The 26659-nt window shown below is 36.0% G+C and overlaps 1 protein-coding gene across 1 annotated transcript; it reads left to right on the top strand.

Annotated features, from left to right (window-relative positions):
- The first annotated feature begins 254 nt into the window (after positions 1-254).
- Positions 255-26185, top strand: LOC117344651 (potassium voltage-gated channel protein egl-36-like). The gene is made up of 2 exons (XM_033907478.1): positions 255-767; positions 23010-26185. Exons 1-2 carry the CDS (start codon positions 255-257, stop codon positions 24108-24110), a joined length of 1614 nt encoding a protein of 537 aa, XP_033763369.1. The 3' UTR covers positions 24111-26185.
- Positions 26186-26659: the final 474 nt, after the last annotated feature.

The following is a 26659-nucleotide window of genomic DNA, read 5'->3' as shown; positions in this document are numbered from 1 at the left end:
TTTTCTCGTCATCAAAAACTAGCTTCTTCGATTGTGTGCAAATTAGCTGTTCCTTAACAATTCCGCTGAATACGATTGGGGACATATGACGTGTTGATCTATTGCTGTCCACTGGACCTTAACTCTAGATATGGATGACATTTACATGTAAACTTGTGATGCGGAATAATTCGGTTGTGTTAATAGGAAGTCCAGCTGAAACAACGATTTCTACTTAAAACCGAGACTGTGGTCTCTTCACACCTTGGGTACAAATGTCGGGTTGTAGTTTAGATAGACAAATGCATCAGCCAAACACATTTCTTAACATAAACGGTGACCCTGTCGTTATAAATATAAGTGGGACGGTTTACCACCTCAAACGTGGAACCTTCCGCCGTCTTCCGCCATCTTGCTTAGAAAAGGCTATAAAAATAGAGAGCGACGTGCATGAAGAGTATTACATTGAGGGTCATGCCCAGTGTTTCAGCGCCATTTTATGGTATTTCACTCATGGAGAACTGCACATGCCTACTTCTGTCTGCCCGGCAGTCTTCAGCAGGGAACTACAATTCTGGAAGATCGACCCTAAACGATTATCGCGATGCTGCAACATGAGGTTCATATCATTCTTCTCCGACCAGGCGTTGCTGAAGTCAATGGAGGAGGTAGAAACAAAGAACGCCCTTATAGACAAAGGTATCCACCTTAGTAACACCAAGTGGGAGAGATTTAGGAAAAAGGTCTGGGACATTTTGGACGACCCGACATCCTCTACAACGGCGAAGGTAAGGTTTCATTCCTGGGATGTATGTTTGGATTGCATTCAATAATTTCAATCTTCATTAGTTAAATAACTTGTTGAGCAACTTTTTTTTTAATAGTATCTAAGAAAGATGAAATCTTGATGATGATTCCAAGTCCAATAGTAGGTTTTTTGGTTTTTGTTTTTTGTTTTTTTGAAAATGTAGCATAAAACTATCCAATAAATGAGGATTTGAACGAATAGCTGGCAAACACAGGCAATTATGCATTTAAATCAGTCATAGTAGCCGTTGCGTAGCCAGATGATACGAAATGCAGTATACAAACTAGTCTGCAATTTATATATATGCGGTCTATCGCAAGAAGGAAGACCTCAAAAGTAGATTTGTTTACAACTGGGTACCTAAGTGTATAACTTATCTTATCGTCACTGTAATATCTTACCTACGTGTATCAGTTCCCTGATGGTCACTGTAATATCTTACCTACGTGTATCGGTTCTCTGATTGTCACTGTTATATCTTACCTACGTGTATCAGTTCCCTGATTGTCACTGTTATATCTTACCTACGTGTATCAGTTCTCTGATTGTCACTGTGATATCTTACCTACGTGTATCAGTTCTCTGATTGTCACTGTTATATCTTACCTACGTGTATCAGTTCTCTGATTGTCACTGTTATATCTTACCTACGTGTATCAGTTCCCTGATTGTCACTGTAATATCTTACCTACGTGTATCAGTTCTCTGATTGTCACTGTAATATCTTACCTACGTGTATCAGTTCTCTGATTGTCACTGTAATATCTTACCTACGTGTATCAGTTCCATGGCTGTCACTGTAATATCTTACCTACGTGTATCAGTTCTCTGATTGTCACTGTAATATCTTACCTACGTGTATCAGTTCTATGATTGACACTGTAATATCTTACCTACGTGTATCAGTTCTCTGATTGTCACTGTAATATCTTACCTACGTGTATCAGTTCTCTGATTGTCAATGTAATATCTTACCTACGTGTATCAGTTCTCTGATTGTCACTGTAATATCTTACCTACGTGTATCAGTTCTCTGATTGTCACTGTAATATCTTACCTACGTGTATCAGTTCTCTGATTGTCACTGTAATATCTTACCTACGTGTATCAGTTCTCTGATTGTCACTGTATATCTTACCTACGTGTATCAGTTCTCTGATTGTCACTGTAATATCTTACCTACGTGTATCAGTTCTCTGATTGTCACTGTAATATCTTACCTACGTGTATCAGTTCTCTGATTGTCACTGTAATATCTTACCTACGTGTATCAGTTCTCTGATTGTCACTGTAATATCTTACCTACGTGTATCAGTTCTCTGATTGTCACTGTAATATCTTACCTACGTGTATCAGTTCTCTGATTGTCACTGTAATATCTTACCTACGTGTATCAGTTCTCTGATTGTCACTGTAATATCTTACCTACGTGTATCAGTTCTCTGATTGTCACTGTAATATCTTACCTACGTGTATCAGTTCTCTGATTGTCACTGTAATATCTTACCTACGTGTATCAGTTCTCTGATTGTCACTGTAATATCTTACCTACGTGTATCAGTTCTCTGATTGTCACTGTAATATCTTACCTACGTGTATCAGTTCTCTGATTGTCACTGTAATATCTTACCTACGTGTATCAGTTCTCTGATTGTCACTGTAATATCTTACCTACGTGTATCAGTTCTCTGATTGTCACTGTAATATCTTACCTACGTGTATCAGTTCTCTGATTGTCACTGTAATATCTTACCTACGTGTATCAGTTCTCTGATTGTCACTGTAATATCTTACCTACGTGTATCAGTTCTCTGATTGTCACTGTAATATCTTACCTACGTGTATCAGTTCTCTGATTGTCACTGTAATATCTTACCTACGTGTATCAGTTCTCTGATTGTCACTGTAATATCTTACCTACGTGTATCAGTTCTCTGATTGTCACTGTAATATCTTACCTACGTGTATCAGTTCTCTGATTGTCACTGTAATATCTTACCTACGTGTATCAGTTCTCTGATTGTCACTGTAATATCTTACCTACGTGTATCAGTTCTCTGATTGTCACTGTAATATCTTACCTACGTGTATCAGTTCTCTGATTGTCACTGTAATATCTTACCTACGTGTATCAGTTCTCTGATTGTCACTGTAATATCTTACCTACGTGTATCAGTTCTCTGATTGTCACTGTAATATCTTACCTACGTGTATCAGTTCTCTAATTGTCACTGTTATATCTTACCTACGTGTATCAGTTCTCTGGTTGTCACTGTAATATCTTACCTACGTGTATCAGTTCTCTGATTGTCACTGTAATATCTTACCTACGTGTATCAGTTCTCTGAGTGTCACTGTAATATCTTACCTACGTGTATCAGTTCTCTGATTGTCACTGTAATATCTTACCTACGTGTATCAGTTCTCTGATTGTCACTGTAATATCTTACCTACGTGTATCGGTTCTCTGATCGTCACTGTAATATCTTACCTACGTGTATCAGTTCCATGACTGTCACTGTAATTTCTTACTTTGTACTTGTGTTAACCGTTCTTTGTACTGTTTGCGGTGTACTTCAAGCTCGTGTTAACAGTACTTTGTACTTGTGTTTATACTTAGTACTTACGTTTGTACTTTTTAATTATGTTAACTTTGTACTTATCATTGTACTTGTGTTAACCTTACAAAACATTACTCTCTGCTCTACACAAATCGTACTCATACATGTACTCAAACCTTTCCTTTGCATTATACGCGTCTTCTTGGATCTTATCTGGAAGGCAGAGATAAATCCGTACACATGATTGATAGCTTACTTACAGTACATGTAGACGTCATCTTCGAATGAAAGCGAGGTTAATAGTCTGGCACTGGGTACGCTTGCGTGTCAATACATAATGCATGCATGAGCTTGCGAGAAAAGCCGTCTGATCGTAAATACTGGGCTGTTTTGTTTAAATATTTTTGGCAAGTGCATTCTTTTATATCCAAACATCCCTGAATATTTCATGAAGTGTTTTCGCAAGACTTACTTATGATTAAGTTAGTATTTATAAGATCGACATACCTATCTAAGGAAGCGTTGTTACCTTGACATATGTTAGATAAAAACATTGACGTGTGGTTAGATATAAAACATTGACGTGTGTTAGATAAAAACATTGACGTGTGTTAGACAAAACATTGATGTGTGTTAGATAAAACATCGATGTGTGTTAGATAAAACATTGATGTGTGTTAGATAAAAACATTGACATGTGCCATTTCTAAATTTACCTTTGACGTTTTATATATTTAGACTCTACGCATCCCTCTGTTGGCTTTGCGCCCATGCGTTGTCGTAATGCGCCTAAGTGATGTATTTATTCTTTCATTATTGATTTATTCGTCAAAGTGTTAGATAGAGATATGTGTAGCCATATTCGTCCCTATGCTTTCTTTGTTATACGCCCATGATTGGACTGCGTTGACTTCAGTTGACATAATAGATATCGACGTTCTGACCTGATGACCAAAGATATTAAGATTAGTCAGTGTCAATAATCAAAATCAAAAACGAAAAATATCAAACATCTAACCTTTGAATACCCCGGCACCATCAAAAGCGTTGCTAAAATTTGTTGTTATTCATGATGCAATTAGGCATTCCATAATGGACATATATCCGAAAGACTACAAAAAGAAGGTTATAAGGTAATTGCTCAATAGACAAAAGTGAGTTTAGTGAACCTCACTCTCAATGTCAACCTCTGTGATCGGGTCGTAAAATGTTCTCTCACTCCATCAGTAATTCTCCACCTTCGCGCTCTTCTGATACCGGCGCAGCACATTTTATGTTCTCCCTCATAACATTCATCCGAACATAACATAATTAAACTCAAATGAATAACACAAACATAAATGGGATAACAGCTCGTTGCTCATTTATTCACATAAAACAACAATGTCAACACCCTCTTACACATAACAAAAACAACCTATAACCCTGCTTACAGGCATATTACCTACGGCTATAATTACTCTATTTTCGAGCAAAAATGACAGGATAACTTTAAAGAAGAAACTATCCACGCAACAATAAATCAATGTACGTGGTTATGTGGTGAGCAACGAACTCGAAAGAGCGCACTATCCACGTGCGTGCCTTATATAGCCTTACATCACGTGATATCCACCCCGATGTCCACCAAGGTGCGCTATGCACACGAATACATATGTACTTAAGGAAACAACCGAATTTAATTTCATATACAGCAGCATGCAGCTAATCCGCCTTCACGCTCTTCTGATACCGGCGCAGCGCCACCTTATACAGCAGTATGCATGTTATCCACCTTCGCGCTCTTCAGATACCAGCGCAACGCAAACCTTTATACAGCGGCATGCCGCTTACCCGCCTTCGCGCACTTCTGATACCTCCATAGCGCCACCTTGTAGCCTTCGACTCCGTTAATCTTCTCCGCGGTATTAATGTACCTCCTAATTTTTTTTTTTAAAGGCATCCATTCTTAGACTTGGCTAGGATTCATGACAATCCATTCTTTTCATTTCTTTATGTTTTGATACCAAACATAATCATTTCATTTGGCGCCACGTTTCCTTACGCTCCACTGGGACACGATAAAATCGTAGTGAACCCGGATCTTAGATTGCATTTAAAAAGCACGTGTAATATCGGCTTTTGTGTTGAATTGTCAATATCAGTTAGAACGGTACACGTAATGTGTGTTGTCTGAAAAAAACTAGAAAATCGGCGCGTAAAATAGATTGTAGAAGTGGGGTGAGTGTGAATTACATGTAAAACATACAATGCGGGTGTGGATGAATTAATGACAAGGGAAAAAAACCTAATTCAATATAAACTTTGAAACAGATGACTGCGGGCTCTATAATCCAAGCGATAGCTTGTCTGAGGAATTATACGGGAATCAGATTCTATTTGGTGATGGAGAGGATTTGCGGTCAGCTAGAATGGCAGAGTTCGCACGGGAACATCATCCGTTTGATTAAGTAATATTCGACAAGATGTGCGAATACAAAATTACGGCTATCCACAAGGGATGTCCGATTTGATCGTTTTGGCAGACCCTGGTAGAATGATGGAGCGGCTAGACGGAGTACATGTATGTGTTTCTGGCCAAGGGTAATTAGACTGGCTAGTGGTCGGAGACTGGACAGTAGTCAGAGACTACAGAATGGTCAGAGGCTACAGCCTACTATTTAAGATAGCCAACTGCATTCTGAGTGTAATGCTAGTCTTATTAGAGTTGTTTTGAGTATTTATATACAAAGGCATATGTACAGAGTATCCCAGACGAGCTCAGTACCTTTATGACATTTGTGATTTACATGATAAACTTTTATCTCATATCGTAACTACACAGTTATGCATGACGTTAAATTGGTCCTCTATCATGTCCTACATGCAATAGAAAAATCTAGAAACAGGCGCTGAAATAAAACTCAACGAAATAGACAAACAGCAAGGCACAAAAACTGTTAAAATTTGTAGTTAGATACATTCACCTTACTCTTGTAGTACAGAATTATCATGAAAGATGGGTTGTTTTTTTTTTTTTTCTTTTTTTTTTTGTTTTTTTTTTGCTTTTGTTTACTAGTTACTTTAGATTAATATGAAGTAAAAATTGCTCTACCAATTATTTATGGAAGACAGAGGTTGTTTTTGCAAAGATAAGAGTGCTTTACTAGAGAAAGATAGATTGCATGTGCTATGATGTCACTTACTGATGGACCTACCACGTGACCTGTATCCCGGGATATCATTACACCTGGCCTTGTTTGGAAATGGTCCAGTACGATTATGGCGCTAGAATTTAGTCGTATTTCTCAACTTCTCACAGCAGATAGCTATAACTAACAAGGATACCGTACAATTTTTTCTCACTAGAAATACTTCCTTACTAAAACATATATGTAGTTATATATGCAGTATACCGAATTCTTTAAATATGTACTCAATGTTCTTTTGAAATGCAATATTGAAAATTCATTTTAAATTATAAAATTAAGTAAAAATATGAAGTTTATTTAATTATCTTTTGGTTATCCGCATTCAGGTTTTCGGCATTTCTGTTGATCTATGTCGAGTTTGGTTTTCGGTCGCCTCCTATCATTAACACAAAATGCCTTTATAACTGACGAGACTTGCACTAACAACATAATACCTTGGAGTTTTATATACCGCAGCAACATAGCCATGTCAAAGCGGTTCACAAAGACGAACAAACGGATGTATGGTGCAGAAATCTAATTCATTTTAGCTCTATATCTCTCATTTTTTTCCCCATAAAGCTGCTATTACATGGAATCTTTTGTACAATTCGTATATAACATCCATATACAATCAATTGTTTCGCCCTTCTATAAATCTTTGCTGAGTCTTAGAGCCAAAAGTTTGAAAATCATGAAAACTACTTTAGGAAAAATTGATATTGGTTTAATGGGATAAATATAGAAAGGGGAGGTCCAGTCACTTCATAATGTAATCAATTTGGTAATTAGTGATATTGTATAAAATAGTTTCTATCCCTCGTACCATTACTTGTCATTGTGTGCAGGATTCCGACACTGGGAAATGAAAGTTCATCATTGTTTTCTTACCTATCTTAATGTCAAGCAAGAGGACCATGGGATTATTAACAACTCAACTCTGTGACAGTTAGCAGCACTAGTATCTCTCTACACCACGCATCATAATACCTTTGAGATATACAGATTCTCTAGTTACTAAGGAAAAACAGTTCAGCGTTGACGTCATAAAACGTGAGTTCATCGAACTGTTAAGTATTGACTGTACGTATCCGCAAAATTTCTCGGAGATGACCGCCCCGGATAACTCATTGATGATCTCATAGACATGCGCATTAACTTACTTCCGCTCAAGATATATAATACGAACTTGATTGTAAATATAGTAATTCCGGAACTAAGGGTCGACATCATTAAATGATGACCCTGCATGTCCAGCGTTGTCCCAATGATTCAGGCCATCTATCTGCTAAGTATACTGCTAGGGGCGGATGATACTCCCTGCTATATGAAAATGCCAAATTACTCGGATCCGGCCCGATATATACATGTAGATAACGCATATAAATCGAAAGAACATATATCTGTACACTACCTTACCATTCCAATAAACATGAAATCAAACATTTATATGTAGTATAATCAGATTTCTACCTATGTGTCAGATTCCATTGGCATGTTTAAAATGCCCACTGTAAAAATTCACGTGATGTTATTCTCGTTGAAGTTATGCATTTTAGCCCGAGTGACGTGAAATCTCGCGAGACTTTACTCTGAGGTAGAAAAGAAAGTTGATGAATATATCTACCACAACCTGTGACAGCTGAGATACAGTACCTATGTAAGGTAGTATACAGATAATTGTTCTTCCTATATATGTACGCTTTTCGATAAACTCGTTACGTCTGAATAGTGAAAAACAATCTCAGACGTGCGCTCCCAGGCGATTTTAGAGTTTTCATGTAGCAAGAAATTATTACTATCATTCGCCCCTAGCGGGAAGATTGTCAGAATCATTGGGGCTATTCCAGCTGTACTATATAGCGCACAAATCACGCATTCTGTGAAAATTGAATGTTCCTCGACAATTGCTTGGAAGAGAAAAAATGTTGCGATTTCGCCGAAATATATTCAGTCATGTAGATATCAAGCTTGAAAAGTGCAAGTTTCGCCGAAATATATTCATTCATGTAGATGTCACTATGAAAAACGTTGTCAGCCTGATATGAATTACATTCGAGCCTTCCAAGGTACGGGAGATTAAGTATTTATGGCACAAGTTACAAATAAAGACGACATCAATCTAGTCAACACTGACAAAATACTCCTAATTATCCTCTTTATACGTTCGTAGCAAATAGTTTACATATGTTATATATGAAAAAAAATATGTGAACATTATAATATTTTTTTCATAAATAACTTCCTTCGTGGAAATAAGAAAATGGCAAAATGTAATAGCACCACTATTGAGAAGGTAAATTCCGGATTTCTCTTCCGGGTTTTGCTTGGTTTTTTTTTATTATTCTATGTCGTTTATCCGCTTATGACTGTGTGAAGCCATACTCTCTGTTCATTGCTCGCGTTAGATGGAATATCTAGAGATACATGAAGCCAAAGAGGATTTACGGATGACGCGAGCCAGCTGCGTGTCGGTTTCAATATCGATTACAATCAGAAATATACGACTTCTTTGAACAAACAATCTGTCTAGATGGTATTTCAGTTGACTTGACAGGGGGTGAAACACAGACTTTGGGTTTGTAAGTATGCCAAGAACGGTCATTATGGCTACTACGTATGTACATTATACGCGGAATGCCTCTCGATCGCTGGAAAATCGACCAGAATCCCGGGAAAATATGTCATGCTATGTCGTGTGAAGCAAGAGATATGATTTAGTAAGCCGATCAGGTTGTTTATCAGCATTTGACGAAGCAGATTAAATAATTTTATTGAGAGGCTCAGCAAATTTACGTTACTATGGAGAAAAGTATCAAGTACGGTAGCTGTTTTTTGTGGGGGGTTTTTTGTGGGGTTTTTTTGTGTTTTTTTTGTGTGTTTTTTTTTTTTTTTTTGTTAATTTTTTTATTCAAAACTCTGAAAATGAAGACTTATTTGACCATATAATGGCATATTTCTGCAACGGTGTTCATAAAATCGTGTTGCAGTATCACGATTTTTTGTGATGCTTGTAGCTATTGCGACAGTAATATTATTTTGTTTTACTAATGTGACTTTTAATGAGCTAAATTAAGCTCATGTCGATATAATGAATCAATATCTCTATAATAATGATTTGACTAGACAGGTGGTAATTATTAATCTCGACATGTGTAAAAGTCGGGTTAGCTAAACAAAATTAACGACTTGTCGAAATAGTAATGTCAAAAAGTGTTACAGTAACGTAGCCTAAAATAACACGAAGATAGAGATGACCACGATGAGGAAATGATTAATTGATCTCCTTGTGAAGTATATATCACGTATCTCTTACAGAGAGTCTTTCATTATTATTATAGGGAAATGAACACGGGACACTTTAATAAATCCTATGTATTTTATATCCCTGTTTTATTCGATAATCAAACGCTAGACTTATCACCTTGCGCATACTGTCAGTTTCACTAAGCGAATTAATTGTCAAATAATTTCACATTCACGTTAAAACCATTTTGTTAGTTCTATGCTTCTGCAGAAAACAAAGTTGATGAGAATGAAGATAAGAGTCCCCTTTCATTATATTTTTCAACGATGCCGATTCTGACTAAGCTGAGATTTTGTAATGATATAAAGATAGACTCAATATCTATAATATTTATAAGCAATTATTCTCTAGCATGATTCACTCTCCATCTATAATGATGATTACAACAGAACACAGTCGTAGTAATTTACCAAATTATACTGCAATGCTTTTAATTATCAATCAAATACATATAACGTGTCACCATGTCCCAACCACGAGCATAGTTATTCAAAAGATGATTGGTTTAATTACTTCATTAGTGAAAATCTCAATTCCCCTTTCCTTCAAAATCTGTATGTTTGAACTCTTTAAAATTGGCCGGCACGAAGAGAATGATGTGTGTTATAGTTTTATACATTTTGATCAAGTTAGTTAATTTATAAGGATTTCAAAAATGTTGTTAAACTGTGACTTACCTGAATCCTTTTGAACAACTTGGACCATGTTTGCAAAAATTATTTTCTAACAAATCATGCAGTGTCATTAATGTGCAATGCACTCTGATATACATCGTAATAAAATGTATTTATTTCTTTATCAGATCCATCATATCCATGAAGCAACATGTTAATCCAATTATACAATATAGCAGCATTATAAACTAGTCAATATCTTTGGGATATATCGGTTATATACCTTGTAACTAGGTACTTAACAAAGTCGGTAAAAAGGTAGGCAAATTGGAGAACGGTTTAAATTGTGTTTGGCTACTCATATGAAATGAAATGTCAATATATTTTCTTGAATGAAAAGACGTTCTGGCTACTCAGACGCGAGCGTTAATACAGAATGTACAAATGTACAGCCAGAGGGGAGATACCACGTACAGGAGGTATTGTAAGGAAATACATTATTTACGTATTCAACTAATTTGGTTAATTAACAATACAATCAGAACACACAACTAATTAAAAAAAATATTGTAGAATGCGTACAACTATTGTTAATGTCCATGGGAATAGGGATGCGCTTTCAAGAGCAGCCAGTATCCTATGTAAGCCTGACAATGTTCGAGTATTTCAACATTGTAAATATGGCAGTGTGCTTTATGTGTTCCGATGGCGGCGTTGGGATGTTGTCCTATCTGACGCGGTTAACATTTCCACTTTCTCGTATGATAAAATGCGACAGCGAGCCCTGTGTTTGTATTCTCGCTCTCTCGCGTTTCGGTCGAAAGAACGAGAATTGAATGTTTGTCACCAACGGCGGACTATTGTGGCCTGAGTATAGCAACCTCACCGAAACCCTGGTGTGAGTTTGCGGAAGTCATGTGGCTTACGTATACATTAATCTAGATTGAATCCATATTCCGTCTACCAATATTTTAATTCCATATTGCAGAGAGGATGTAAATATCATGTGCAGCAGATACATTTACCGTGAGAACGTCGATAGTTTGTCCATCCACACAGAGCTGTAGGATTAGTTACGTTATTCTGAACCGGTTTCCAATATGGAGTGAATAAATACATGTAACTGTTTTTATTTTTAATCATGTTTAAGCAAATATAATTTCACACCAAGGTGTCACTGAAAATCTGTTATACAAATGTATCTGCAGTCAAAGGATTGTACAAAAGAAACAACAAATTAGCATCTTTATATATGGATTCAGCACATGTTCAACAATGATGGTAGATAAATATCCTTCAGCGGTTTTGTCCTTTATTAATCTTAGATAACTGCTAGGAAATGATGGCATTAAATAAACAATAAATAGTTTGTTTTAAAGGGTTGCTACAAAAAATCCTGGCGCCTATTTTCCTCCTCCTGTCGCTACAATACATACGAGAGTGGAAATCTTATTATTTGACAATTCTAATTTGCGGTAGAATGTTAAGCTCGAGTACAAGGAAAATCTGCCTAACTCATTCGCTATGACGTGTTACCGTTTTCCCTGGGGTTCTTCCGTCGCTACATTTACCCTATCGATCGAAGTCATTTTATCATACTTTGTTTTGTATCTTGTGACGTCAATGGATCAAGCACGCTTCCCACGACCACACGACCTCTGGGAAGGCTTAAATCGCATCGTGTAGGCTTCTACTCCTGATCCCGTTATATTAGATAGTCGACCCTGTCTTTTGTTATTTCAACGTTCCCCATTTCCCTTAAGCATTCTTGTGCTAATTGTTCATTTTCTCGCTGTCTACAGAAATACCAGCAACATGTTAGTAGCATATGTACTTTATATGCATGTAGAAATTTAAACAGGTGGTGTTATTTGAAAGGCTCATCATGAAAGTACATATATGTACACTGCCGCACCGTTTTTGTGTTGTATAATTCCATAACCTAACAAATATGATTAGATTAGTTCTTAAATGTGTACTTAACTGTAAACCATCCCTGTGAAAAGGTACTTTTTTTCTATGAAATGATTTATTATTACGCTGCTGTATCAGCCAATCAGAATCGATACAAACAGCGACGTCATTTTGTACTACCAGAGGGGCAGCAATGGGTGGTTGGTTAAGTTTTCCTGACAATTGATCACTAGCCCTCCACCTCTGGGTTGCGAGGTCGAAACCCACATTGCCTGATACTGACCGTAGGCCGGTGGTTTTTCTCCGGGTACTCCGGCTTTCCTCCACCTCCAAAACCTGGCACGTCCTTAAATAAACCTGGCTGTTAATAGGACGTTAAACAAGACAAACCAAACTAAACCAATTGTACTACCATTTAAAAAAAAAAGTAAGGAATACTAATGTATAAAACGAATATAACTCAAATCGATAGAAGATGACAGAATATAAGTTAAGGAAATATTAACAAAGCGGTAAATGAAAAACACATGTAAAATAAGACCTGGCAATCCAAAAGAGAAAGCGTCGCATGCTTGATTGTTGGCATCGACCAACAACCTTGTAAATGAGAGTCACAACTAACTGATATTAGGCCTTTTCGCATCTTCAACAACATCATCGGGCATAACAACGTGTATATATATCGTCGATATAAAAACAGCATATCTTCCAACGACGTTATGATGAAGACCTTGTTTTCCACATCAGCCTGTACTTTAAAAATATTTTATTCTATTTTATCTCGTTGTTTGTCTACATTTACCGCGGAAATCGTGATATCATTTGCAACCAACCCTTGTAAGTTTGTCATGATTATATTTTGACATTCTCTTTGGACTTGCGTTTAACAATTTTGTCTTGTGACTATAACATTTCAGAGTGATTTTGATTGAAAAATTACTCAGAGGAGGTCCTGTCATCCTTGTACCAAAAGAAATAAAACGAAAATAGACTACGGTGGCATATTTAAATTACAAACACATTTTGCAATGAAGCTCAGTAATTTCAGATAATTTTCGTGTACAACCAAGGCAAGGCTGGTTAGACGATGTTGGTATCAAAACCAAAGACCGATATTTCGGTAGAGTATGTGTATTATCATAGTATTGAGTAAATTCGCTGCAACGAACAAAAAATGAAAGAAGACCTCGGTTTATTTCTATTGTATTCTATTATTCATATTATCTTACAAGTTTAACATTCGATATATCAATGATCTAAAATTGTGTTTTTATTATTCCAAGATTTCGTTTTGTCAATTACTCTGCATTGTTGCCATTGGAGTACTGACTGTTATGTACAGAACAACCCTGCTACTGATGTTACCGATAAAAAGCCTTGTATGATATAGACTATCAATCGTAACCTTTTTATATTTCACTGCATTATGAAATCTGGAATGTATCTATAAAAAAAACTCGTTATAAATTGCTTCCAAACTTTCCATTTAGATATGACATCAGAAATAATACATCATCTTGGCGCCAGATCTGCATGTGTGTTTTTTGTTTTTGTTTTTATTAGAAAACCAGGATATTTCTGCTGCTCGTGCTTCAAGCTCGTCAAAATGATAAGCAATTTTGTTGTACTTTGAATTTCAGTTATGCGTCCTCTGTCAATATCATCGCACCTTACCCCACGTTTTTGAGATAATGTTTTGTTGGGAGATTCCAGAGGAGAGAAATATATCATGAAGAAACAGAAAATATTGTACCAACACACGCAAGTGATTACTACATTTAATTTGAATGTTATTTAAATGAAAGATTATTGTATGTCAAAAATAACATCTAAGTTATCATTTAGCCCTTCTGTGACTCGTCAGTCTGATCAAAAGCTTAAAGAAACCGAAACTTTTTCTTTCTTTTTAATGACTTCACAATGCATTTTTATGTCTGAATTAGTCCTAGTTATCGCGATTCTTTTGAAAATGGACAATTTTAACAAATCCTGCTGGTTGAAGTTAAATGTGTTCTTATTACTCTGTTACTACACGGATAACACGATTATCGATTATAATTTAATGCTTGCACTATTTTTGCGAAAGGTTATCATTATATTGTTTATTGATGATAAAAATAGAAATAATTCTCGAATTTGTGAAATACTGAATATAAACTAATAGTTGAATTGTAAAAAAGGAAAAGTAGCGCCGTGAACCTTGGGAGAGATCGATCCATTTCTAGCAAATTCTGCATTAGTTCAACGCTTATAGTTTGGCTCCACGAATCCTACTACTGTTCTCAAGAGTCTGATTGAGCCTGATGTGATCTAATTAGATCGTTTTTTCTAAAGGAAACTGACATTATTAGATCTATAGTATATTCCATACAACTTTATCCTGGCCTTATCACGTCACAGTAACACTGGCATTGTTCCATTCTTTTCACTGTCCCCATTCAATGTAAATTCGTGATGTCTTTGTAATTGTACTGAACAGCCGACAGCGGCTCCCGATTCGGCCATTCACCATGACAAGTTAGATTTGTTTATCATTTTATTTGAAAAAGAACAGTTATATCAGAAGCGTAGTCAGCTGTACGATACTCCTCACATTAAGTTAATACAGGAAGTAAGAGATATACTTACTTACATTGTCAGATATTTCGGGACTACGGTAGGACTTCATTCAATATACACATCAAATGGTTGAAGCAACTGTCTTTCTTCCGTAGCGTGTTCTTAGTTTATCGATTATTTGTTGAAAACGTTAATCAAAGGTGTGTCTTTTACGTTTATTTAGAATATATAGCCAATGTAATTTTCTCATACATATTGTTTGTTTTATATCTTAAAAATAAACATAGATATCTTTCTAATTGAACATTGAGATATTTGTTGATAATTTCACCCCACCATATATGTATGTACAAGTATATATGCAAGTTTGAATCTTTGGTTTTTAATCTGGAATGAGTTTTGTTACCTGTCGCATTGGTTTGTTTGTGCACTTTTCACAAAATTACACGATGGATTTTTCGGTATACAATAACATTTATGGATACGCCTTACGATCAAATTATTGGTTTCTAGCCTGGTTCTTATTTTGAGAGCGTGACATTATATTGGTTTGACTGAGGTATTTATGGTCAAAGTCGTCGCTACTGCAGAAAACGCATTATGCTTCCAGACCAGGGTTATTATCTTTATATCATTTAAATAGTCCAGGTTCAAGTTTCTCTGTTAATTTTTTCATCGTTTAACCTCTTGAGAGTTCAAACGACGGCGTTGTCTTAACAAGTCGGTGTTATCTTGCTGTTTTCGACATTGAGGATGGCATTATTCAATCAAGGGTATACTAAAGTCAAATGGCTTGGGTGACAGACATCTGGAATTAAATCATAGAACATTTATTGTTGAGGGTGTATGTATGTGTTCAGTTGTGTTATGTCTTCCAGACGTTTGTATCAGTCGCGTTGAACGCTTCCGTCTGTCTATGGTAAAGTAGACACGGTGTCAACGAGTGCATCTGATATGTACGTATGTTGCGGTATACATAATTGATGTCATTGTACTATTTGTGGGAGTGGGAACGACGTACAGTTGCTACGTTGATGCATGTTCTTGTTTCTACTAGGTTTCACATCAACATTGATCACGTTCATTTCGAATTCCTAAGCAAAATGAATAGTAAACGTCACTCAATCCACTCAATCCAAATCAAATGTCAACGTTTACGTATTACAGTGCACAGGTTGTGTTGGGTGGTATTATTGCATGATGTGTTAATTGTTTCGAAACGTTTTTACACGACTAAGTCGGGATGAAAACATAATGATGTTGTGCATTTTCTTTATCTTTATTGTCATCATATTTGTAAGTTCCAATAATGCAGTTACTATATCTACTGACAATTGATAACACCCCCAGCTGTGAGAGGTTACACAAGGAGTGGTTTTAATTTGTGGTAAACGATTCAACTCGAGTAATAAAAAATGGAACATGTTCTTTAAACCTCGAATCATTTGTCACTTTGAAAAACAGCTAAGAGTCAGCTTATAACCCTCCACATCAAACAACCACGAGTGGTGCTATCTGTTTCTCAACAACAAAATGCCGGAAACCAAATCGAACATGACGTGCATTGAATAATTAACATGCATTTGCTTACAATGTTTAAAGTTGCACACAGTCAGTTTATATTCACAAATTCTGTCTCTTTCACTTCAAAGTTTCAAATCCATTCATTCTGAATCGACAGCATGCCAAATGTGTCTGAGTTGGACGTGCTTGAACTTGTAATCATACTGTCAGTATATGCAAAACACCAACCCGATATCGCATGTGCGTTATGTCATCTGTTTGACAAATATAACATTTTCACTTCGCTCCGCCTCAATGAAACTAGATAACTCAGATTACTTCATTTCCCGCTGAATACTTTGGGTCGCGCGCTTCTGTTCTGAAAGACGAATAACTTTTCTTCCTTCGTGTAAATACACTGTTGGCATTGGCGATCTAGTTTTGTACCGCCTCAAACTTGAATGCATTTTCATTTTGTGAACGGTTAAACAAATGCCAGTGTAATAAAATAAAATGGTACATGAACTGCTTTGCAGTTCTCTTCATTTGCACGAGGTTAACTTCCCTTTATCAATTCATGCAACCAACAAAATTGACAATCAACCCTTAAATAAAAACTCCGGTAATCGCCAACGTTGTTGTTATATAATATGGTCAGCTCGTTCAACCAGTTGTGTCAGAGTGCACTTACACAACCTAACATCGGAACAGACACAATATATACATTTTTTACAGAATTTGAATATATGCATCAACAATGTTTAATCGGACAAATGCCGTTCTCAAATACGAGAATCTAAGATCATGTGGCACAAGCCATAAAGCTGTTTAGAGCAACCGATAACACAGATTATAATATGCCTCTGTGTCTGTACTTTTGTAGCAGTGTGTGGTGCAGGTACATTATCACAAGTACGGTAATCCTTTAACGTATAGGATCTGTGGTATTTCCCCTAAATCTTCACGTGTTTTAATTTCATCACAACGACACATGTAGAATATCACTACGACATTTTTAATATGGCTGGAGTGTTTCCTTAATTTTCATTGACCAATTCCCGTTTTCCTCACATGTACACATTATTGAGTAGACCTGTTTGTGCTAAAAATAGCCCAGCTGCGAAATTCCAAAGGCATTGCCGACTTGTTCGTGCTATTGCTTCCAATAACGTGTTAATGGTGAAAACAAACGATTGTTCGGCATCACTTTGTTTATAATATGGCAGACTAGATACCCCAACAACGTTTCGCTACAATAAACGAAGAGAAAGATATGTTGAAGAAAAAAGACTTGTTGAACACACGGAAAAGTACTATAGGTGCAACAAGACTATTCTGGCCATATTTAAGTTTCAAAGGTCAGTCTGCATGCCGACATTGAAAATTTTAGTCAACATGATTTGGACAGGATTGAGCCACTGAATTTTTTCATTCATTTTAGTTGGCCATATTACAAAACAGTTTGTGTTCGGTGTACATGAGACGTTACTGACCTGCGGCCTCGATGAACAAACCCTTGACCAGGTCCTTATAGTCTCATGTACACCTCCACAAAAGGCAATAATTGTACAATGTAGAATATCACTACGACATAATGTGGAATGAGAGAGGTGACAATGTCCAATATTACCTTATGTAATACGTTTATGACAATAAAAACAAAACAATGTAAGGTATTTTTAATTTATCTATTCACCTTCAAAGTCATCTCTCTGAAAAAGAGATGCAGTTTTCAGATTAATGTCGCAGATCCTATGACCTTGAAGTAGCAATGCTGTTTATCTTACTTCTTTAGAAATTGTGCTTAGACTGTATTAATTATTATTGTTTTAAGTTAAATTTACGGATATTTTATAGTTTACAACTATGGTTCATTGTAATTGTAATTGAACAGTAGTTTCATGAATGATTTACAAAAGCAACCCAGAGGTGGAAGACTAGTGTTTAAGTGTCGGGACACCTTAACCACTCGGCCACCGCGGCCCCAGAGTTCGAAAACTACGTGGGGCAGTTGCCAGGTACTGACTGTATGCCGGTGGTTTTTCTCCGGGTACTCCGTCTATCCTCAACCTCCTAAACCAGGCACGTCCTTAAATGACCCTGGCTGTTAATAGGACGTTAAACCAAAACAAACCAAAATTTACAAAAGACATACTGCTGAACATGATCCTACAAATATGAATCATAATATATTATATTGCAAATGATATTTAACTGTCAAATATCTAAATATTTCCTGTAACCTAATCTTATTATGACCTTAAGAATGTTGGAAAATAGATACAAATAATTCCTTATATATCAATTATGTTAAATATAAACTCCATCATACGTACGTTTGGTCCATCTAGGAATCGTCAGTGAAGCTAAGGGTCAAAGTGTGGGAATCCAGAAACGAGGGCGAACTAAGCAGATGTTCAAATATTGTAGGGAATACATTAACCCATCAATTTCGTAATGTATGGGAATGCTATTTTAGACGAACATGCAATGCAGATGTATATTCTAAATTGGTGCAGCATGAGGAACAGTGGCCTACTTCCTGGACTTAATGTCAATCAGTTGAATTGACCAACCAGTGATATAAAACGTATTTCCTCTCTTTTTTTCATCCCTAAATATTTGCAAATATTCACTATATATTTATTTCCTCTGACATTTTGTAACATGTGTTACCTGGTCCAAAACAAATTTTTAACATGACTCTGTATATTACTGATATAATTGTATTTATCATGTATATAGACTAGGAAGCAGGATCAGATATAAATGGTGTTAAAATGGAAACTGCATCATGTTTAATTTTACGTTGATTTTGAGAACAAGTTGGACAACACACATTCTAGCCCCGGGCTAAAGCTATCGACACGTTCCGTCTCCTTTCTCCGACAAACTTATTTCAGCACCATCTGCTTTTGTATCAAACCTTTTTAAAACGGCCATAAACTAAAATTGCCATGTCATTATTTCTATGCTTAAATGTCCCAACATGATTATAAAAGTCACCGAGAAATACTTGTAATTAACACTTTGACCCAGATGAGAGAAAATGGTAATCACCCTTCTTATTCCCCAAAGCTTCGTCTGTTCTCTATGACTCCACATTGACGAAAATAGCACTGTAAAAATAGATGATCGTAAAATGTTGATATATCCATGTGTTTGGTTTGGAAGTCAAATATTAAACCTGGCCTACCCTTCAATTAAATTCCATTGTCACCACATGGAAATGTCAACATATTGGGAAGGTGAAAGCATATGTAAGCATCCTTCCTTTCTATATACCGAGAGTGTTTTTCTTTTCTGACGGGATATTTAAGAAACTATATTTAATTATATAAATTCCACATTCATACAGGTGTAGCTTGAGTGGATTTCGAGACTTGTATCCCTTAGTTAGAAATGCGTGTTGTTGTATTGATGAAAGTGTTTTATCAAATCATAAAAAGAAATAATTGTTGTCTTGTGTATATTGGTGTGTCCAAAATGTATAGTTTATGTAGCATGAACGTTTTGATCTAGTGTTGGAGTATTGTGAGGGATAATGCTTGAGTACCTACATTGTATATTGAAATTGTGATTTTATGCTCATCTTTGTAAATCATTTAGACTGCAAAAGCGTGTTTGCTTTTATTTGTGAACGTAGCAAGTATGTGTGGGGAAAGCTGACAGGCAGTTTAGTTATATAGTTGAAAGTTTGTTGTTATTCATGTATGTAGTTTGGAAGTTTGTTTTATTCTGTGGTCCTATTTATTTTTCAGTAGCTGTGTATTTTCATGTATGTTAATGAATAAAACAGAGCATGTTTTGTGTCTAATACCTCCTGTTTTTTTACTACAATGTATGTACTTTTAAATGAACTAAATTGGGTTGAATGTAAAATTGAACATGTAACAATAATGTAATTCTATAAGTGTAACATTAGTAATAAGTTATATTTTAATTACTATTCACTCTAGCAAAAGGAAGATTAGATGTGCAAGAATCTTATGTCACCGGTGTAAATTACGTTTTAGTAAGGAGAAGTGTTCCATTCTTGCAAAAGGATTTATTCATTATAAAAACGATGAGAACGACCAGTCGGAAAGTCCGATACAAGTGGAAATGGAGCATATCAATAAAGCTTCTTCAAAGAATTCTATAGAAAAAAATTATGAAGTTGGCAATATAATGTACTAGGAATATTTCATTGTGTCTTCGTATTACGACAAATACAGATCATTCTTATGGCTAACATTTTGATATCTACTAACTTGTGCTGTGCACCCGTATAAGCTACCTTCATTCATGAGGACACTAAATATGTACCAAAAAGAAAGACATTATTCATCGGAAATTAATTTCTTCTGTAATGTTTTACAAATGAGCAAACAATCTGAGGAACTTCTGTGGACATTTCAAATTGTGGTGTTAAACTCAACATAAATAAACTAGCTGCAGCAAACCACCATACAATGTCGTAAGAACGCATTATCCCTCGTACACCAATAAAACTTGCTTTCCGCAGACCATATACCACTCTGCACAGACAAACTCTCATCACCAAATCTCGGAGACCCGTACAACCTTAACAGTCTGGACTTCCCATTTCTATATCTCGAACTCTGGTATGTTGCACAATTGTCTCAGCAGAGAAAATGTAACCCGCCCGAGTGGAAATTTGCCTGTCTTATATAAAAAATAGTTGAAAGTTTCAACTTAGATTTCATAAATACAATATATGTGATAAATAGAATCTTACATTTGTTGCTATAAAATATGAAATTTACTAAACTTGTTAAAAATACTCATATGCCACTCGCCTAAAGGCTCGTGGCATATACAATTATTGAACTGGTTTAATAAATTCTATATTACATAGCCATGAGTGTAAGATTCTCTTTTTTAACACTGAGTCAAGTCTGTTTTGAGTTCCCTGACTTCCCGTTTAACCACACTTTCGGCCCCTAACATTGTATTCAGTATTTGGTCATAGTACAAGTACATGATGGCAATACATAAGAAATGTAACCAATGTTGCATTACCAAAGTGACCTCATTGGGAAAACATGGCTAATGAATATGGAAATATATTCTAAGAAATTTACATTTTAATATAAAAAATGATCATTGTCCTTAGACATTCTTACCACTATGAAAAAAAGTTCAATGTGACGGTATATCTCCCCACATAGTGTTTCATACTGTCTTTACAGAAAGTGGAAGAGCTTTTAACTGTAATTTGGAAGTTGTTTTGGTAGAACCGTCGTTGTGTTGTATGCTATACCCCTATTAAAGCCCTCCATACATAAGCAGTACTTTCAACCAAGGCTTTACTGTTATGCTACGACTCATTATTCTGCTTCCAACGTGAGTCTGCTGGACAAATCGTTAGTAACCTTGGTTTTATATCTCTCGCGCACGCCACCGCACGTGACCTTCTGTCCAGCGAAATCATCCGTGCAAGGAAGGATTTTTTCATCTGCGTATATCTTTGTAACAATCCCTTCTGTTGTCGTTGGCTAATGTAACATATATGAGGCTGACATGTGTGTTGTTATAGAAACATGTCGGCTAAACCGAGGGTTATTCTGTAATGGTGATACCCTTAATCTCAATGGACATATGAATAAAAATAAAAGAATAGAAAAAATGGTATGTTTCATGTTTATTATGAAACTTTTTGTGTTTTTGTATCGTCAATTCCATTCCAGAGGAAAATCTAACCAGAATAATGGTTTCATTATCTGATAGCACTGCCGGCACAATGCATATCTGTAGTATGTTTCCCCTTTGATCCAAAATAAGTAAAATTGCGATAAAGTTACGAGCTTCTGTCTAGTTAAATGTCGTTGCATTGATATACATATCTAAGCAATTAATCCAAGTAGCCGATATGCAGAAAGAGTCAAATGCATCATACCTTTAAAAGGCGCTATCGGGCGGATGTGGAACAGCTTGTTTTGATTAATAAGATCTTTGTATTGAATGTGAACAGTAGGATGCAATATGCAGTCGGTAAATACACATTCACAATATTATCTATTTCCCGTGTGCAACCGTAGGTTTATTAACGTTGTGTCATTGACACAAACATATGGATTGGTTTGGAGAGTCATGAACAAGTACGAGACGGAACAGGTGCTTCGCAAGAGTAAGCGTCTTTGGTTTCATCGATGACACCTGCCTACAAACCTTTGTCAAATCCGAGTTTAGTCACAATCTTAAATCAGAGTTATTGTGGTGACGACTGAACCACTAGGAATATCTACAAGTATCAAACACGTCTAAATCTATATCGTGTAAGCAAATGTGGTCATTATGTCCATCGAAAAACGTTCCCATGGTCATCATCATTTGCATCTCACGAATCATTGTGTTGTTTTATCTCCGTCAGTAGACGACATGTCACAGAATGCATTCATTGTTTAAATTCGATATGTTCTGTGTCTGTCGCCCTTTTTGTTATAAAATTTTGTCCCAGATCATTTCTATCCATACATACTAGAAATGTATTAGTGCCTACCTTTCTTGATTTCATGCAGTTATATAACACAATCATATTGAATACAGTATTGTGCATACATATAATATATTATTTGTTATATGTTGTAGGCCTACGTTGGTATCTCGGCCTGCTTCATCATAATTTCAATATTTGTGCTATGTGCTAGTACACATCCCGCCTTCCAGAGAGAACTGGAGATATCTGAATGGAAGGAGTACTACAAGAGTGAACCTGGGAAATTTGACGAAATGTTCGAAAACAAGAAAGTTGCCGTTGCCAAACCGACACTCCCACCGGAAAGGTCTGGAAACTCCGACAGCCCAAATACTAAAGTACGTGACAAAACAGGAAGTGACGAATCTCAATCCCGAGAGATTTCAGGAAGTGCACAAACCCCGATTCGGGAGAAACGTGACAGCCACGATGCCGAACAAACAGGAAATAAAACAATGTTGACTAATCAAATAACAAATTTTAATAAATCCTTGCCAACGAATTTACATTCTCGGTACCACTTTCTCGACATAGTCGATTATGTGATGGTGACATATTTTTCGCTCGAGTTTGCGCTCCGTTTGCTCTTCTGTCCCGTAAAAAGACGATTCTTTAAATCTATTTTAAATATTGTTGATATCGTCGCTTTATCGTCCGAATGTCTTATAATGATATTTGAAACAATTTTCCCGAAGGAACGATTCACAAGTTTTTCTTTACTTGATATTGTAGAATGTATACAGATTGCTCGAGTTTTTCGATTATTTCGTCTTATCAAAAACTTCATAGGGTTCCGTGTACTTGTGTATTCCATAAAAGCCAGTTTTGCTAATATGATGTTAATGGTCTTCCTGCTAATGGTGGCTGCGTTAATATTTTCAACCTCCGTATTTTACCTCGACCGGGACCAGTTTCCATCGATACCAGACGCCATCTGGTGGGCTATCATTACCATGACAACAGTTGGCTACGGCGATATGCACCCTGGGAATATGGCGGGTAAAATAATAGGCTGTCTTTGCGCAGTTTCCGGTGTGTTTGTATTAGCCGTTCTTATCCCCGTTCTTGTTACTAACTTTCTACTATTTATCGGTTTCGCTCGCATTCCACAAAGAGATAAGGACGGACTTGCGTCTATGGTGAGGAAAGAATACGAAATAAGAGAATTCCATAACACCAAGGCAAAGGTCAGAGTTCAACTCTCGTGCCCATAGCGAGAATCGGTAACACCTTCTGGTGTCAGGGAATATGCAAATGAAAGCTGTAACGAAATAAATACCAAGTGGTTATTATATGTCATGTCGTCTTCATTGGCCTAAATTTAATTTATATCTTGTAGATAACTTAAATAATTCGCAAGTTTTGATGTTAACATCACGTTCACCGTATAAAAATATAAGTTTGAAAAAATGTACAAGAAAATGTATTGTACGAGTATGTGATGTTAAAGGTGTACTGTTCGTTAGCTGGACACATATATATCGGTACACGTGTACTTTACCTCATATTCAAACAGGTCAAGGTCACTCGTAACTAAAATATATATGACGGGAATGACTACAAGTGTTTTAGGATAATTTCATAAAGCATATCACGACTGCTCCTTAGAGATGACGGGAGAAATGTAAGATTACAGTGTGTTTTCGAGAGATTGTCGCAAGTGCCTACAGTTGTTTTGGTAGTCGCGTGACCTTGACCTTGTAATTGTTGAACAGTTGTATCGAGATGACAAAACTGGAGATTCATCTGCATATTTCCTCCGTGTTTTAACATTGTTTTATCAAATATCTTCTTATCAGGTATGCAATTTCAATTTTAACAATTTTAGATGTTGTCTTTTTAATACTGTTTACATGTACATTTGTATGTGGGAACGGATCCAGGATAATGATTGGTTGAGACGCCGAATTGAATAAGTTTGTGTCAATTTTCCGTCGCAATAATAACAAATATTAAATCGTTTCATTCGCTCAAAGGCACAAATGGCAATAAGTGCCTCTAAAACAAGATGAAAAATAATTTGGAACCACTCTCCTGGATCCGTGTCCGATATCGTGGAGTTTGGTATAGTATTATATGTTATGTAGAACCTATCAATTGTATCGTTAGAAACCAAACTACGCTGCAGCCACGTTCACAAAATATTGGTCAATATTGGAATGTGGCAGAACATAAGGATATAATTAGTATTGAACCTTGTTTTCATGACTACAACAGAACCTCATTAGACCGGACAAATACATGTTCAGCGAAACCCTATTTAGACATGAACATGTGCGTTATTCTGGAAGAACACTGTAGACACCAAGAAATATGGATCGCACATATTCGAACGATAGTTTTTCCTTAATCCGAATGTACACATTCGAATATCATCAGCCAAAACTAAAGAGTTAGATAACTTAATTCAGAATAGAAATTAAAGATCCGAAATGCACAATATGACCTATTTGATAAGGACAAATAGAAGAGATAAGTTGCTCCGAATATAAGACGAAACTTTGTTGCTTCGGAGATCTCGGAGGTTCAGACAAATCAGGTAGAAACGCGTTTGGCCGTACATACAGACAAAATATCACTATCTATTAAAAACTGCAAAGAATCGTTTACTTTACGATACTATAATTTTTTTGTCTGATGATAATATATATCTGTTTTACTCGGCCGTATAACAAGAATACTTGTAAATATCGAAGTGTACAGGTGATCTTATTCAGAAGGATTTCCGGTATTTACCTTCTAACCGCATTCGAATCTTGGGGTTTTAAAATCTACACCTTATCAAATGTAGATGTACATTTTCAGATGGATGTGCCTCGGCAATCCGATAACACGAGTATTGGACGAATACCGGGCAGAGAACATGCAAAAGGCCATATTCAGCCATTTTTATAAATATTTAAATGTGAAATTTTATTGGGATGGGAGGACAAGCCTAGAGCATATACTATATTTAATTTATCTCCCGTTTTATACTTGTAGTGAACCAACGTGACAGTTTTTTATTACGTAGTTTAATAGTCATACATTTTCTTTGAACTGAGCTGCTTTATAATAAATCAAGGCAAACTTCGGGTTAATAAATACCCATATTGACCTCAGAACATGCCAATAAATGTATAGCATTACATTGTGTACAATGTTATGTTTTCAAAGGGCCAGACCCCGGTAACTATATGTATTATACAAGTGCATTTTCTCTAACAAGTGCTCAGTTTACTATATATGCAATTATCTTCTCTGATTGTACATAAATGTAATACAATTAAAACATCTCAAAAATCTTTAAGGTATTTTTTTTAATTTTCATTTTGTTATTAAAAACAATGGAATGAAACAAATGACATTCAGTTTCCTTCATTTACCTAAGACTTTCATATAGAAAACTTTTATTCATATTATCACAGACAAAACACCAAATTGAATATCATACATATTAATTCCCAATTCCTCATAAACCAGCTAATTATAGTTGACTTAACACAGACCAAATACAGCACTTTATCCTGCAACTGCCACCGCATTGTCGGAATACACCCACCGTATATATTTTTGCTGTATACGGCAGTGACGGAAAACAGCTGTATTTTGGAATCTTAGCACGTGCGTCAGTTCGACTGACCTATTTCAAAGTGAAACTACGTTTGAAAGGCGAACATATTTCTGTCATTTTTGACACCGTTTCACTTCAAAATGATTATTTTTTATTAATATTTTATGACTGTTGCAGGATAAATAGAATACATGGTCAGTGTCTTAAAAT

This window comes from Pecten maximus, chromosome 16, assembly GCF_902652985.1.
Source record: "Pecten maximus chromosome 16, xPecMax1.1, whole genome shotgun sequence".
Lineage (NCBI taxonomy): Eukaryota > Metazoa > Mollusca > Bivalvia > Pectinida > Pectinidae > Pecten > Pecten maximus.
This window is presented reverse-complemented; position numbering and strand designations above follow the sequence as displayed.